The sequence below is a fragment of the Silurus meridionalis genome, chromosome 24 (genome assembly GCF_014805685.1).
Source record: "Silurus meridionalis isolate SWU-2019-XX chromosome 24, ASM1480568v1, whole genome shotgun sequence".
In the NCBI taxonomy this organism is placed as follows: domain Eukaryota; kingdom Metazoa; phylum Chordata; class Actinopteri; order Siluriformes; family Siluridae; genus Silurus; species Silurus meridionalis.
Window position 1 is genome coordinate 14,365,416 of NC_060907.1, and position 12,982 is coordinate 14,378,397.

Consider the following 12,982-nt stretch of genomic DNA (forward strand, 5'->3'; position numbering starts at 1 on the left):
GAACTAAGCTAAATGCTAAAATATACTTTCATTACTACTGATAAATCTTGGATGGCTAGAGTACAGAACTGACACATACCTCCGTCATTTGGTAATTAGGTGTTGTGTTAAATAAGGTGTACTGGAATTGAATATTAAACTTATATTCAAGCTCAAAAATAGTTTATAGTATGTGCAAACATCAAAGAAATACAAATACAGCAACAGCAATGAAGATAAAAGCAATTAAAATAATACATATATAAGTAAAAACTAAATTTTTGTAAGAACAATGCTACTGCATATAAGTAATAAAATAATGATTACATTATAATTATAGTCATCATCATCATTAGGAGCAATAGGGTGGCATATCAGTAGCTTTTTAACCTTGAACTACAAGATATTTGAGCTTGGATTACTGTTTGTATGGAGTTTCTGCGCATGTTCACTGCGTCTCTGTTGGGTTTCCTTCCAAACTCTCTCAAAACATTCCAAAAGGTGGGGTGGCTAAGATAAATTCCCCCTAGTGTGTGAATGTGTGTGTGCATGGTGCCCTGTAATAGACTGGTGTCCCATTCAGAGTTATTTTCACCTTGCAAACATTGAAGATTAGACTCTGGATCCACCACTAATCTGATCATGGTTACTGAGTGAGTGAGTGAGTGAGTGAGTGAGTGAGTGAGTGAGTGAGTGAGTGGAATAGTGGACGAGTGAGTGAATGGATGAGTGGACATGTGAGTGAATGGATGAGTGGACATGTGAGTGAATGGATGAGTGGACGAGTGAGTTAATGGATGAGTGGATGAGTGAGTTATTGGATGAGTGGATATGTGAGTGAATGGATGAGTGGATGAGTGAGTGAATGGATGAGTGGATGAGTGAGTTAATGGATGAGTGGATGAGTGAGTGAATGGATGTATGTGTGAGTGAGTGGTTGATTAAGTAAGTGAGTGAGCAAGTGAATGGATGAGTGGACGAGTAACTGAATGGATGAGTGGATGAGTGAGTGAATGGATGAGTGGATGAATGAGTAAATACATGAATGGATGAGTGGATGAGTGAGTTAATGGATGAGTGGATGAGTGAGTGAATGGATGTATGTGTGAGTGAGTGGTTGATTAAGTAAGTGAGTGAGCAAGTGAATGGATGAGTGGACGAGTAACTGAATGGATGAGTGGATGAGTGAGTGAATGGATGAGTGGATGAATGAGTAAATACATGAATGGATGAGTGGGTGGATAAGTGGGTGAATGGATGAGTGGATATGTAAGTGAATTGAAGAGTGGATAAGTGGGTGAATGGATGAGTGGATATGTAAGTGAATTGAAGAGTGGATGAGTGAGTGAATGGATGAGTGAGTGAAGGATGAGTGGATGAGTGAGTAAATAGATGAATGGATGAGTGGGTGGATGAGTGGGTGAATGGATGAGTGGATATGTAACTGAAATGATGAGTGGATGAGTGAGTAAGTGGATGAGTGAGTAAATAGATGAATGAATGAGTGGGTGAATGGATGAGTGGATATGTGAGTGAATGGATGAGTGCATGAGTGAGTGAATGGTTGATTAAATAAGTGAGTGAGCGAGTAAGTGAGTGGATGAGTAGAGTAGAGCATGTCCAGCCTTCTAAAGCCAAACTGTTGTTTAGAAGGCAAATAGTGGGCGTTAGGACCCAGGGCGCGGCTCGAGTGTACAGCTGAAAGTGCTGAGCGGAGCTGAATAAACGTGGTTGCTGGGTTCAGGTTGTCAGATCGCGCCTCGGGACTTGTGTTTATCCCATGCAGTGGATATGACCTGCTCAGGACTATGGTTATTACGCATTTATTCTCGCCGTTGTACAAATGACTGCGAGGTGTGTCCTGATTTCGGGTTGTGCGTTAATATGATTTCCGTCGTGGGATAAATTGGCAACTTTTGCGCACAGGGGTTCACTTGTCTTGGATCAGTCCAACCACCTGTAAGCGTCTGAATGGAAAGTATGTCACCGCAGCAGCACGCAAACATCAGCCAGAGCCGCTCTTCATCACTCACTGACGAGACCAACATGTGCGCACATCTGGATAACAAGCGGGTATGGCATAAGGCTTTTATTCTTCAATGCAAACAGAGAGGCACACTTCATCAGCATGTGATTTAGTATAGATCGGTGCCTAAGAATGCTTTATTATTACTATTATTATTATTATTATTATTATTATTATTATTATTAATATCTCTAGGAAATATAGACACTAAGGTTACAGTATGTGTCCATAACTATGCACAATCTAGTCGTGATCATTGTGAACCCTGTCAATCTTTTTAATAGAGTACTAAGAAGAAAAGCTTGCTCTGCATATTTTTATTACCATATGTTGAAGACTGGTGTGTTCTTGCAGTTATTTCTGCTTTCCAGCAAGTTCTCATTTGGGAGTTCATTCGGCACCCTTCACACTATTTCGATTTGCCCACTCAATTCATCCAGTGCACCAAATTGCTGTGACATATTAATAAATATAAGATTATGATGCAAATGTTAGTTACCTTAGTTATGTGCATGCACGTTAGATCTAACTACAGTCATTGCGAACAGAGTAACTTCTTATATGACTTTTACTTATAGGTTTTTTCTTCCCTTTTTTTGTGGGGCAGACACGACTTTTTTCTTTCTTTTTTTAAATCTCTTATAGGAATATTTGTTTTAGTATGTACATCATTAAAATGCACCAAAAGCCAAATGCAGTTTGATAAACACCAGCCAGCATACAGGGGTATGCAGTATGACGTTATAAAATCTCAAACTACCAAGTTCAATCCTGTCTTTAGGATTTGCTCTTATAGTTTGTAAAGTCATAAAGAGTTGGAAAAGTCATGCTCCGTGGTCTTCGAGCTGGCGTCTGAACGGCGCTGAATTGAGCAGTAATTCCATGTTTATGCAGAGTTATTTCAGGGAACCCTCTCCAGCCTGGGATGCCAGTGGTTAGACCATCCTGTTTGTCATTCCTGGTTGCATGTGTTTGGATTTCCCTATGTGATTTGTCTCACTTTAGCATACCCAATGTGGAGGGTTTTTTATGTCCTTCTTTCTTTTTCTTCATCGTCATCTTTCCTTGGCTTGAGGAGAACGGCTGCATTTCAGCTTGGCCGAGATCTTTGGCTTAATTTGTCTGGAAGTACCTGTTCCTCTTTTTGTTTGACAGCTAAGTCTATATAATACGAACAAGTCAACGTGTTAAGGCGTTTTGTTAAAGAGAAACTTTTTAAATTAATATAAGCGCCAATGTTTGATGTGTGATATAAGTTTCTCTACTTACCTAATATTTATAGATTCATTTGGCCATCGCTTGTGTTGTTCTAAGTTACAAAAGCACTCATTTTTTTTGCTGACATTTGCTCTATAGGGTGTGTGTGTGTGTGTGTGTGTGTGTGTGTTTGTTTGTGTGTGTATGTGTGTGCTGTTTTTTTCTTTCGTTTATCATGCTTTCAGTCTAGCAACACTTGAATCTTTAATACGCCTATATTTGAGTTCTGCCTTCTCTCCCTCGAACATTGCTTTGTATTGCAATATAATGCAGTGTACAGTAGATAACGTGTGTGATGGATTAAACCAAAAGTGAGTGGTGAGCCTTTAAAAGGACCGTTCCTCAGAACGCAGGTCATCAGGTTATCCTTTGACGGATCACAGGATTCGGAATATAGCGGTCATTACAGGCTCATGCCATGTCGTGAAATGACACAGTGAACAGACTCGAAGGCAGATTAGTGTTCAGGGTTGGACATGCTGGACAGTGTATCATTTAAACTCTCCCTGCTGCAGGTTTCCTGTGAAGAATGGAAAATTGTTTGTTTTTCAAAATCGCATCAAAATCATCGTGGTACACTTCCTGACATATTCCTAAGACTGTAGTCAAAATTTTTGATCCCTTCTTTGAAGCAACTGTGGTGGAATTTTTTTTTTTTTCAACCACAGGTTCAGCCACAGCCCAGTGCCTGTAGAGTAATTCAGCGTTACAGGTTTTGTTGCTAAGATATAAACTTGAGTTGTGAAGTACTTTGCATGGAAAGCAATGTCTCAAATTTTCCCATAAAGGCTTATAAATTGCTATAAAACTCCAGAGCTGTTAAAGCGTACTTGTAGAAATGTTCAACATGTATTTTTTCTTACACAGAACAATACTGAATTGTATTAAAATACCAGTTGAATAAAACTTAATAGCTGGGCAAAGGATTAAATGTGATTACCTGAATATACGCACTTAGATTTAATATATAAGTGACAGCATTGCTGACTCTCAGTCTTATGTTTTTGATTATCGGCAACAGTAAGCTTATTCACCTTTGTTGGTACAGCAGCGAGTAAAAGGAAGATTGAACTGTTTTTATTACGTTGCAAGGCTGCACATAACCTCAAAATGAGGAAACAGAACTAGCATGCTTGCTAATCTCTAGCTAATCGGAGCATTGTGTGTTCATCCATATACTAGATTTTTTTTATATATATTTTGAACAAATACAAAATATTTTAGTCAAGAAATCGAATCTATTTCTCAAAACTGGCTGCGACAGTTCTCAATCTCTTGGCCTTTTTTCTAAATATATCATATGGTAGAGCAAACCTGTTGCTTACATTTAAAGACCCTATTGTCTTCCCTGTCTCAAATATAACATTCCCGTCTGCCTAAGCTCAATAAAATATAATTGTGTGTCAGTATTATTTTTGGTTTTTTGCCAAGCCAATAGCCATTAAACCTTGACCTTCTAAACTGATTAGAGCTTCTGACCTTTTCCTCATCAGGAACACCCTGTTGTCCTGCCTATACTTGTTAGTGAATTGATCCTTACTTATCCACTTATCCATATTGTAGTTTTTTATTTTTTTATGGAAAAACCTACTTTAATATAAAGTTTGAGTTCATTATCTAGTGAAATATTTGTGATCATGGTTTTTTACCCATTTACTATCACTGTCAAGATAAAAACAAATCTAATTGTGCAAGTGGTGAAGTGAAAAGAAGTTTTGCCTGTAAATAGAGAATGCAGTAAGTATAGCATGCACTATTGAGTTCATAGACTGAAGGTTATATACAAATTTTATTTGATATACTATAGTACATCGTATCATTGCACAGTTCACAGCTTGTTAACAATACAGTAACCAGACAGTGTCATGTGAGCACAGAGCAAAACACACATCAAGATTTGATCTTCATTTTGGTTGGTATTTTACAGCTGCTTCAATGACTCATCCATAATACATCATCAGCAGTGACTAAGAAAGTGCATGCAAAATGTCATCAAGAGCAGTGTGGTTTGTTTACTGTATCATCCTTTTTCTAGCTAGTTATGCCCTTGGAAACTATGGGGAAGAAACTAAGAGTAGATACACTCAGCACTCATTGTCTAATCAAAGCACAAATTATTCAAATGTGCAGTCGAGTGCATTTTTGTTTCTTCTTCAATAGAAAGAGTTTATTACTGTACACCATGGTCGGTATTTCGAAGCAATACAGCATGAGCAAGTAGCACATCGCAGACTTAAAACTCTGTCTTTGTCTGCACTTATGCAATAGCTTCCCTCACATTATTCTTATTATCATTATATGCACTGGCAATGATTATTTAGGCCAAATATTACAACCAAATGTAATGTCAAAAAGTAAATGCCCTTAACACTGAATAAAAGCTGTGATACTTGTGGAAGGTGTAATTATTATTTCATTTAATAAAATAAGAGGTGTCTCTCAAAAGGAATCATACTAAAGAGTAGACAGGATTCATCTTTATTCACTTATGGCGTGTAATTCTTTGAGATTATGTTTGTTCAGAATCTTCCAGGATTTCTAATGGAGTGAGATCCATTTTGTTGTATATCTGATGAATAAAGTCAGAAAAAAGTGCAGTATTTGTGCGGTAAAAATCTGAAGGTTGATCCTCCCACTGATTCGGTTACAAATTATCGTTTTGGTGTGGTCTTGACTTCAACATGTAAAGTAAGGATTCTGCTTTTTTCTTCTTAGAGGACGAAGGCCCTGTCTTGCCGCAGGCAGTCTGCTCCTTCCTTGGTCATCAGCAAAGCACTTACCAGATCCAGAACAATATCCAGGTATGGAATCTGTGTGCCGTATTCAGAGTTGGCAAATTAAGTTCAAAGGTAATGTCAATATTTACGCAGGGAGAGTCTTTTACATGTACACTCAGGTTGATTTTCAGGGCAGCCCATTCACTCAAAAAAAAAAACCCAGTAAGACCCTGCTTTTTATGACGGCGGATTTTTCTGCAGTAGAGGTGACTAAGGTGAGATTTTCAGCTTTGTTACATAAAAGCTAGCTGTAAAAAAATAAATAAAATTGATATATTTAGGATGTGAAATGTAAATGAGAAGATAGAACCCATTCAAATAAACATCAAATATCAGCAGTCTAAATATTCCTTTTTGTGAAACACATACAAATCTGATTCAAATAGCACTTCATCCAGAATGTCCTATTATTATGTGTGCATACGATGACGATTTTAATTCTTTTTCATGTTTGATTATTAAAGCAATCTCAGTCTCACAAGGAAATGTGCCCACTGTAAAAATTTGCCATCGGATTTTCCTGTATTGCCGTCAAGCTTAATATATTATATATTGTGAAAATTACATTGTTTGACCAAAATATCAAGAAGAAACTCAGCCCGATCTGTACTCACAAATCATGTTTGTGAGTACAGAGCAGGTTTTATGTAAATGTAGTATGCTTTGAACGGGTAAATGTTTAATGTAATAAGTTTATGTGCATCAAGAGATAACACAAACCCCTCTGCTCAGAAATGAAAGCCCATCCTCCCGAATGCACACTATATCACTGAATTGATCTGAAGTTTTTATAAGGTCATTTTCGAGAACTCAGCTCTGGCTGAGGTTTGCAGTGCTACTTGATAAGCTAGAGATATTACACATGCAATTAAAGATACATATGTAACCCGATATGTGAGTAACAGATGTGTTTATATATATATATATATATATATATATATATATATATATATATATATATATATATATATATATTAAGTTATATTATATTAAATTATTATTATTATTTTTATGTCTACACTATCTTTAAAAGTGTACAAGGTGTTTGTTTTTGTTTTGTTTTTTTTGTTTTGCTGGCAGTTTATGTCAAGAGACAACATTATAATAATAAACTATTAACCGGTAAAGTAGTTTTGCATGACCTTCATTTGCATATTAAGCTTTGATATTTTAGAATGCAATAATATGTTTATGCAGCATGATTATGCACATAGTGTTGCCGCTTGGCAGATCCAGGGTACTGGTTCTCTGGTTTCCTTTCACCTCCATGCTAGTGGCGGTATGATAAATTGCCATCAAGGGTGTGAAGGAGTGTATTATAGTAACTCTCTCTTTAGCGTTTTCTGGTTAGGTACTAGTTTCACTGTGACCCAGAAGATCAAATTATATGAAAAGCATTAACCAATACTGATTAATTAATCTTTTTCTTTTTAAATAAATCTTGTTTTCCATGTCTCCTATTTGGGTTTGGGTTGTTTTTGATGTAAATTGCTGACATTATGAGCGAGTAATGCTTGCATATACAAGTACACATTTCAGCAACCATTTTGTTAGATCTTCTCAAGGGACAATACTTTAGAAATGAAACTTGGATATATTTTAGTGTAGTCAATGTGCAGCTTGTATAGCAGTACAGATTTACTGTCCTCTAAAAATAACTCAACAAACAGCCATTATTCTGCAAGTACTGTAGATGGCAACAAAGTGAGTACACCCTAACTGATAACAGCTGTATGTCATTTAACTATGCAAAGCCACATGTATTATTCTTGTTGATGTTTGTGTCTGCTTGATAGAACCATACAAATTTGTGTATCTTGTATTTAAGCAGTTAAAACATTGTGCTTTGAAGTCAATTCTCATTGAGTTCAACATGGAACCTCATGGTAAAGAGTCTCTGAGGATTTGAGATTTAGAATTGTTGCTCTCCAGAAAGATGACCAGGCTATCAGAAGATCAGTAACACCCTGAGTTACAGTACAGTGGTCAGGGTCATACAGAGGTTTTCCAAGACTGGTTCCACTTGAAACAGACCTCACAAGGGTCAATCAAAGAAGTTGAGTCCTCGTGCTGTACATCAGGTGCAGAAGTTGCCTCAGAAAACAGACACATGAGTGATGCATCATTGCTTCAGAGGTTGCAGAAGTGGATGGTTCGCTTGTTAGTGCTAAGACCGTACGCCACACACTGCAACCAGTCGGTTTGCATTGCCGTCTAAACCCTATTGAGCACTGTTGGGCATTCTCAAGCGGAAGGTGGAAAAGTACCATGTGTGTAACATCCAGCAGCTCTGTGATGTCATTATGGAGGAGTGGAAGAGGATCCCAGCAACAACCTGTGCAGCTCTGGGTTCCCTCTTGAGTCTGGTTCCTCTCAAGGTTTCTTCCTTATACCATCTGGGGGAGTTTTCCCTTGCCACAGAGGACAGTAAATCTATAATGCTATACAAGCTGCACATTCACTACTCTAAAATATATCCAATTTTTATTTCTGTAGTATTGTCCCTTGAGAACATGTACTAAAAATGTTTGCTGAAATGTGAGGGGTGTACTTACTTTTGTGAGATACTGTATATACTTTAGCATAGTGAGTTCATGATGCTCAATAATTGGTTTTATTTTATTTTTATCATTTATATTTTGTGTGAAAACGTTATATATTTTATTTAAAAAAAAATTCAAATCAATTGATCAGCTCCTCTAACAAATGAGATTCCTATTAAAAATGAAATTTTAATACAGTGACGTAACATTGCTTTGAAGATGAACTTGAAACTGAGTTGCCATAAAGGAACTAGCATTCTCATGGTCTCGTGTCCTAGAATGACTTGGTCAGCATTTTCAACAGTAGTTAAGCTCCTCACAAAGATAATTCTAGGGGATATAAAGGCTAAATATAGTCCTTAGGCCTTTATACACTGGAAGAGAATAACCTTGTTAAAGCAGCACTGGATGTTTGGTCACTGTTTGTCACATACTGTACATTTGACCCCATAAGCACACAGTAATGATGGTAAACGTGTTATTAAAGTCATTTTGTTGCTTGCTGAGTTGTGCATATATGGGATAATTGTTTACGCTCTAAATATAGATTGTGTAGTTGTGTAAATTGGGTGCATTCTATATATAGGGGAAAATTGTGTAAGTTCTAAATATAGGGGGAAATTGTATAAGTGGATATTTTATTGGTTACGCCTTTTGCTTTATATTTCAATTTTGGGAATGCTAATACCAAACAGCTATAAATTACAATATCGAGTTGGAACTAAATTCTTCAGGGTGGCATGAGGACGATTAGTGACTTCTAATTTAGAGTGACCAGGGCCGTAATCCGGATTTGTAAACATGTTTACCAGTTGCACCCACATGTCTTCTGAAACCCCTATTTAGATACTTAGCATGTTGTAAATGAAAATATGTTTTGAGCCCAGCGCACGTGCCAGATTCATCTAATTCACAGTACAGAGTTCAACGGAAGTAAGAATCTATTTAGGTGGTGTCTTGTTATGTTTGCTTTTTTGACAGTGAGTCATGTGTAAATATTACTTGGAAGCTGGTTCGGCTACAGCAGCAAAGTAGAAATCTGGTCCGTATTCTGTATCCTGGGGTTTTTCATGATCATTTCAAACGCTAAAGTGAGATGGACATGTCTACCTAAATAAAGATGTCTTCAACATAACCTTAAATCTCATGGTTTGCTACATATTTAAACCAGTGCACATTTAAAACTGTGGTTACGTAATTACTGATTTCCGTTTTGCTGTTGTTTCTCAGGGATAACAGTCTCTCTCCGGTCAGCCCAGAGACATGCCTACTGGTACAATCATTTCTAAATCCTTCAAGGATGTTTATTGGCCATGTATATGCCCAGCTGAAGACTGGTCTGCAGACCCAGGAGAGGCATATGTTTCTTTTTACTGACATCCTACTCATCAGCAAAGCCAAGTAAGACCTATATGCCTGGAACATATCAATATTTCAATAAATGCTTAATTCAATTCTGCTTCAGGCTTCAAACATTTGTAAGTGTTAAAATGGGGAATTAAATGTGTTACATAACTTTCACAATTTATTTAGCTTAAACCCATACTGAGCTTCTTCATACACTGTAGAATGATTAAAAGAAACAATGCCATTAATATGTATTGTACAATTTGGCAACTTAAAATGAAAAAGGCTGTTTTTTCTTTTGTTATTATTTTTATCCATGTTTCACTGAGTAGAGCAGTCAAGAAAACGTATGAGCTGAAACGCCCATGTATGGGAGTTACCAGTGAGTGCTTAATGGTGGGAAGAATTGGGCCATTCCTCCACCCTTTTTCCTCCCTTGTTTAATTGTGTCTCATAGGATCAAGTGGCCCACATCCTCCTTCCTTTTCCTGTAGTGTCTCACATAGCCAGAGGGTCCTTCTCAGTAATTACCACCCAAAGCGCCAATTAACTCGATCTGAAGCAGAGCTTGGCATGAAAGCCAATGCAGCCACTGTGAAGTTGGCAGTGCAAGGCTTATCCATTGAACGTTCTCTTTATGTTGACCTATCATTATTGTGTGGTTCTGACCTATATTTAATATGTCATGTCTAGTCCCATTTCACGTACTTGTGTAAAAAAAAAGGGGGCGTTTAAAGTCAGTAGATTTGATTTGAAAACATGTTAATAACCATGATAAAAGGCAATAACTAATATATAAATAGAGTTGTGTTCAAGCTATAATAGCGGTGCTATGCAAGATTTTCTCAAACTGATAAATTGAGATTGCTTCATGACAAAATTCAATAACAAACACCATTCAGTTAGGCATCACTCCTATGAATGCAATGTAGAAATTTATATCTTTGAGGAAATACCAGAAATCAACCATCTTGTCCTTATATCTAAGATTCTCCTAGATGTAAACTCACTTTCTCGGGTGAATGAAATGAACAAAACAGAAAAACAGAAAAATGAGGACAATGTCCAGGCTACTATGAATAGCAAAGTAGCAAAAGTGGTTTTAGTTATTAATTTTTATTTAATAGCAATGATTCAAGCAAGCTCAAAATCAATAACCAAGTAATGACTGTAAAAAAAAAGGAGATAAAAACCCCCCTGGGTTTGGAGACAGTAGCAGTGCAGTTTCATTATCAGTCATGTTTGCCACTGTGACAAAAAGCATTGCATTTTAAATGTTTGCACCAGTGTACTGACTCATTTGTCTCTTATTCTCTGCTATGCTATTTTCATAATTGCTAACTTGTAAGAGCAACTCATAAAGAGTTACCAATAGTTTAAAAAAATCACATTAACTTTAAGATTGGTTAATAGGTATGCATTTAAAAAGGGAACTCCAAGTATGCACTTAGTGATCTGCTAGAACACAAGCTTTTATTGGTCATTACAAAACAGTGGATAACTTTTGCCTAATACTTGCAGCTAACATGGTTTCTTTTACACACCATGCACAACATGTGTACAGATTTCATCAACATTGACAGTAGATGGATTGGCTACACTAAATTTCCCCTAAGTGCAGACGAGCGTGTGAAAATCTATGTGCATGGCGTATTCCTAGTTTATTTTTGGCCCTGGATCTATTGCAACCTTGACCAGGATAATGCAGTTACTGGAAATAAATTAATGACTGAACTAACATGTTAGTTTACATACAACCTTTACTTACAAGTGGTGTTTTATGAACAGATCTTCAACCAACTTTAAGCTGAAGGCACAGACACGAGTTTGTGAGATGTGGATAGCAAACTGCATGGAAGAAGTGTGTGAGGGGAGTACATGTCTTGACAAAAGCTTTGTGATGGGTTGGCCGACTTGCAACTGTGTAGCTACCTTCAGGTATGGTATATTCTATTTTTTTTTACTACCCATTATTCATCAACAGAGGCCATATACAGAAACATATTCTGAAAAACATTCAACCCCATTAAAAAACAGGCTGCATTTATAAGAATATGCTAGTAATATACACTCAAGATTCTCTCTGGTACAGACATAGTTTGTATGCAAATGCAGGGTTTTATTGAATAAAGCAGACAAAGCCAAAAAAATCAATAGATAGCGAGCTCATCAATTCAGAGCAGGTCAGAGCCAGAATGTGTTTATGCAATCAAAATGCTTATAAACATAGCTATGGAGTGCTATATGGAGTGCTAGGATCAAGACTTTGTAAAGCCTCAATGAAAGTCTGGTTTATTTATAGAGAGTGTGCTTATTGAGAACAGTTGTGATTAGCATTTCAGGGAAACCGAGTGAGGTAGTGGATCCTGTAACCAGCTGTTTGAGCATTCTGAGAAATGACTTTGTGTATTTATACAAGGATTAGACAATATATAGTCTTTTGATTTGCTCACTCTGCCAAAATCTTAAAAGTAGATTATTTCTTTTATTATTGGTTATACTTCCAGTGCTTTCGACTTAAAAATATGTATGTATTCATGAGATTGAGTTAATATACGACTGAAAAAAACTAAATTAAAAGTGGGGGGATATCCAAATGCAGCAACATTAGGGCATTCATTTTCTTGGCCGATTAAATTGAATTCTCATGTGGTATGTCCCAGTACATCACTCTATTTATCTTTCTTTGATGATGCGTAATGTCCCATTAATGTTTTATGAGAAGCTCCTCCCACATCCATACTTCAAATTCATAGTGCAGGGTATATAGTAGAAACATTTCTTTGTTCAAACATGATAAGCTAAAGTGAAAAATATAAAAGTATATATATATATATATATATATATATATATATATATATATATATATATATATATATATAAAGTAGTGTGTGTGTGTATGTTAAGTGGACTTGTTTATTCAGCTTGCACATTTTTTTAATGCCATAAGCCTATAACCTTCTACTTGTTCCTCTACAACAGTGTCTACACATTTTTTTCAATGCCATAGCTTTAGAATCTATCTATCTATCTATCTATCTATCTATCTATCT

General features: G+C 36.6%; 1 protein-coding gene across 1 annotated transcript in view; it reads left to right on the forward strand.

Moving 5' to 3' along the window:
- The first annotated feature begins 1,701 nt into the window (after positions 1–1,701).
- Positions 1,702–12,982, forward strand: part of arhgap20 (Rho GTPase activating protein 20) — a 31,023-nt gene continuing 19,742 nt past the window's right edge. The window contains exons 1-4 of the mRNA XM_046837459.1: positions 1,702–2,052; positions 5,978–6,063; positions 9,813–9,983; positions 11,718–11,867. Of these exons, the coding sequence (XP_046693415.1) occupies positions 1,951–2,052; positions 5,978–6,063; positions 9,813–9,983; positions 11,718–11,867 (509 nt within the window). The 5' untranslated portion in view covers positions 1,702–1,950. The remainder of the gene's footprint in view (positions 2,053–5,977; positions 6,064–9,812; positions 9,984–11,717; positions 11,868–12,982) is intronic.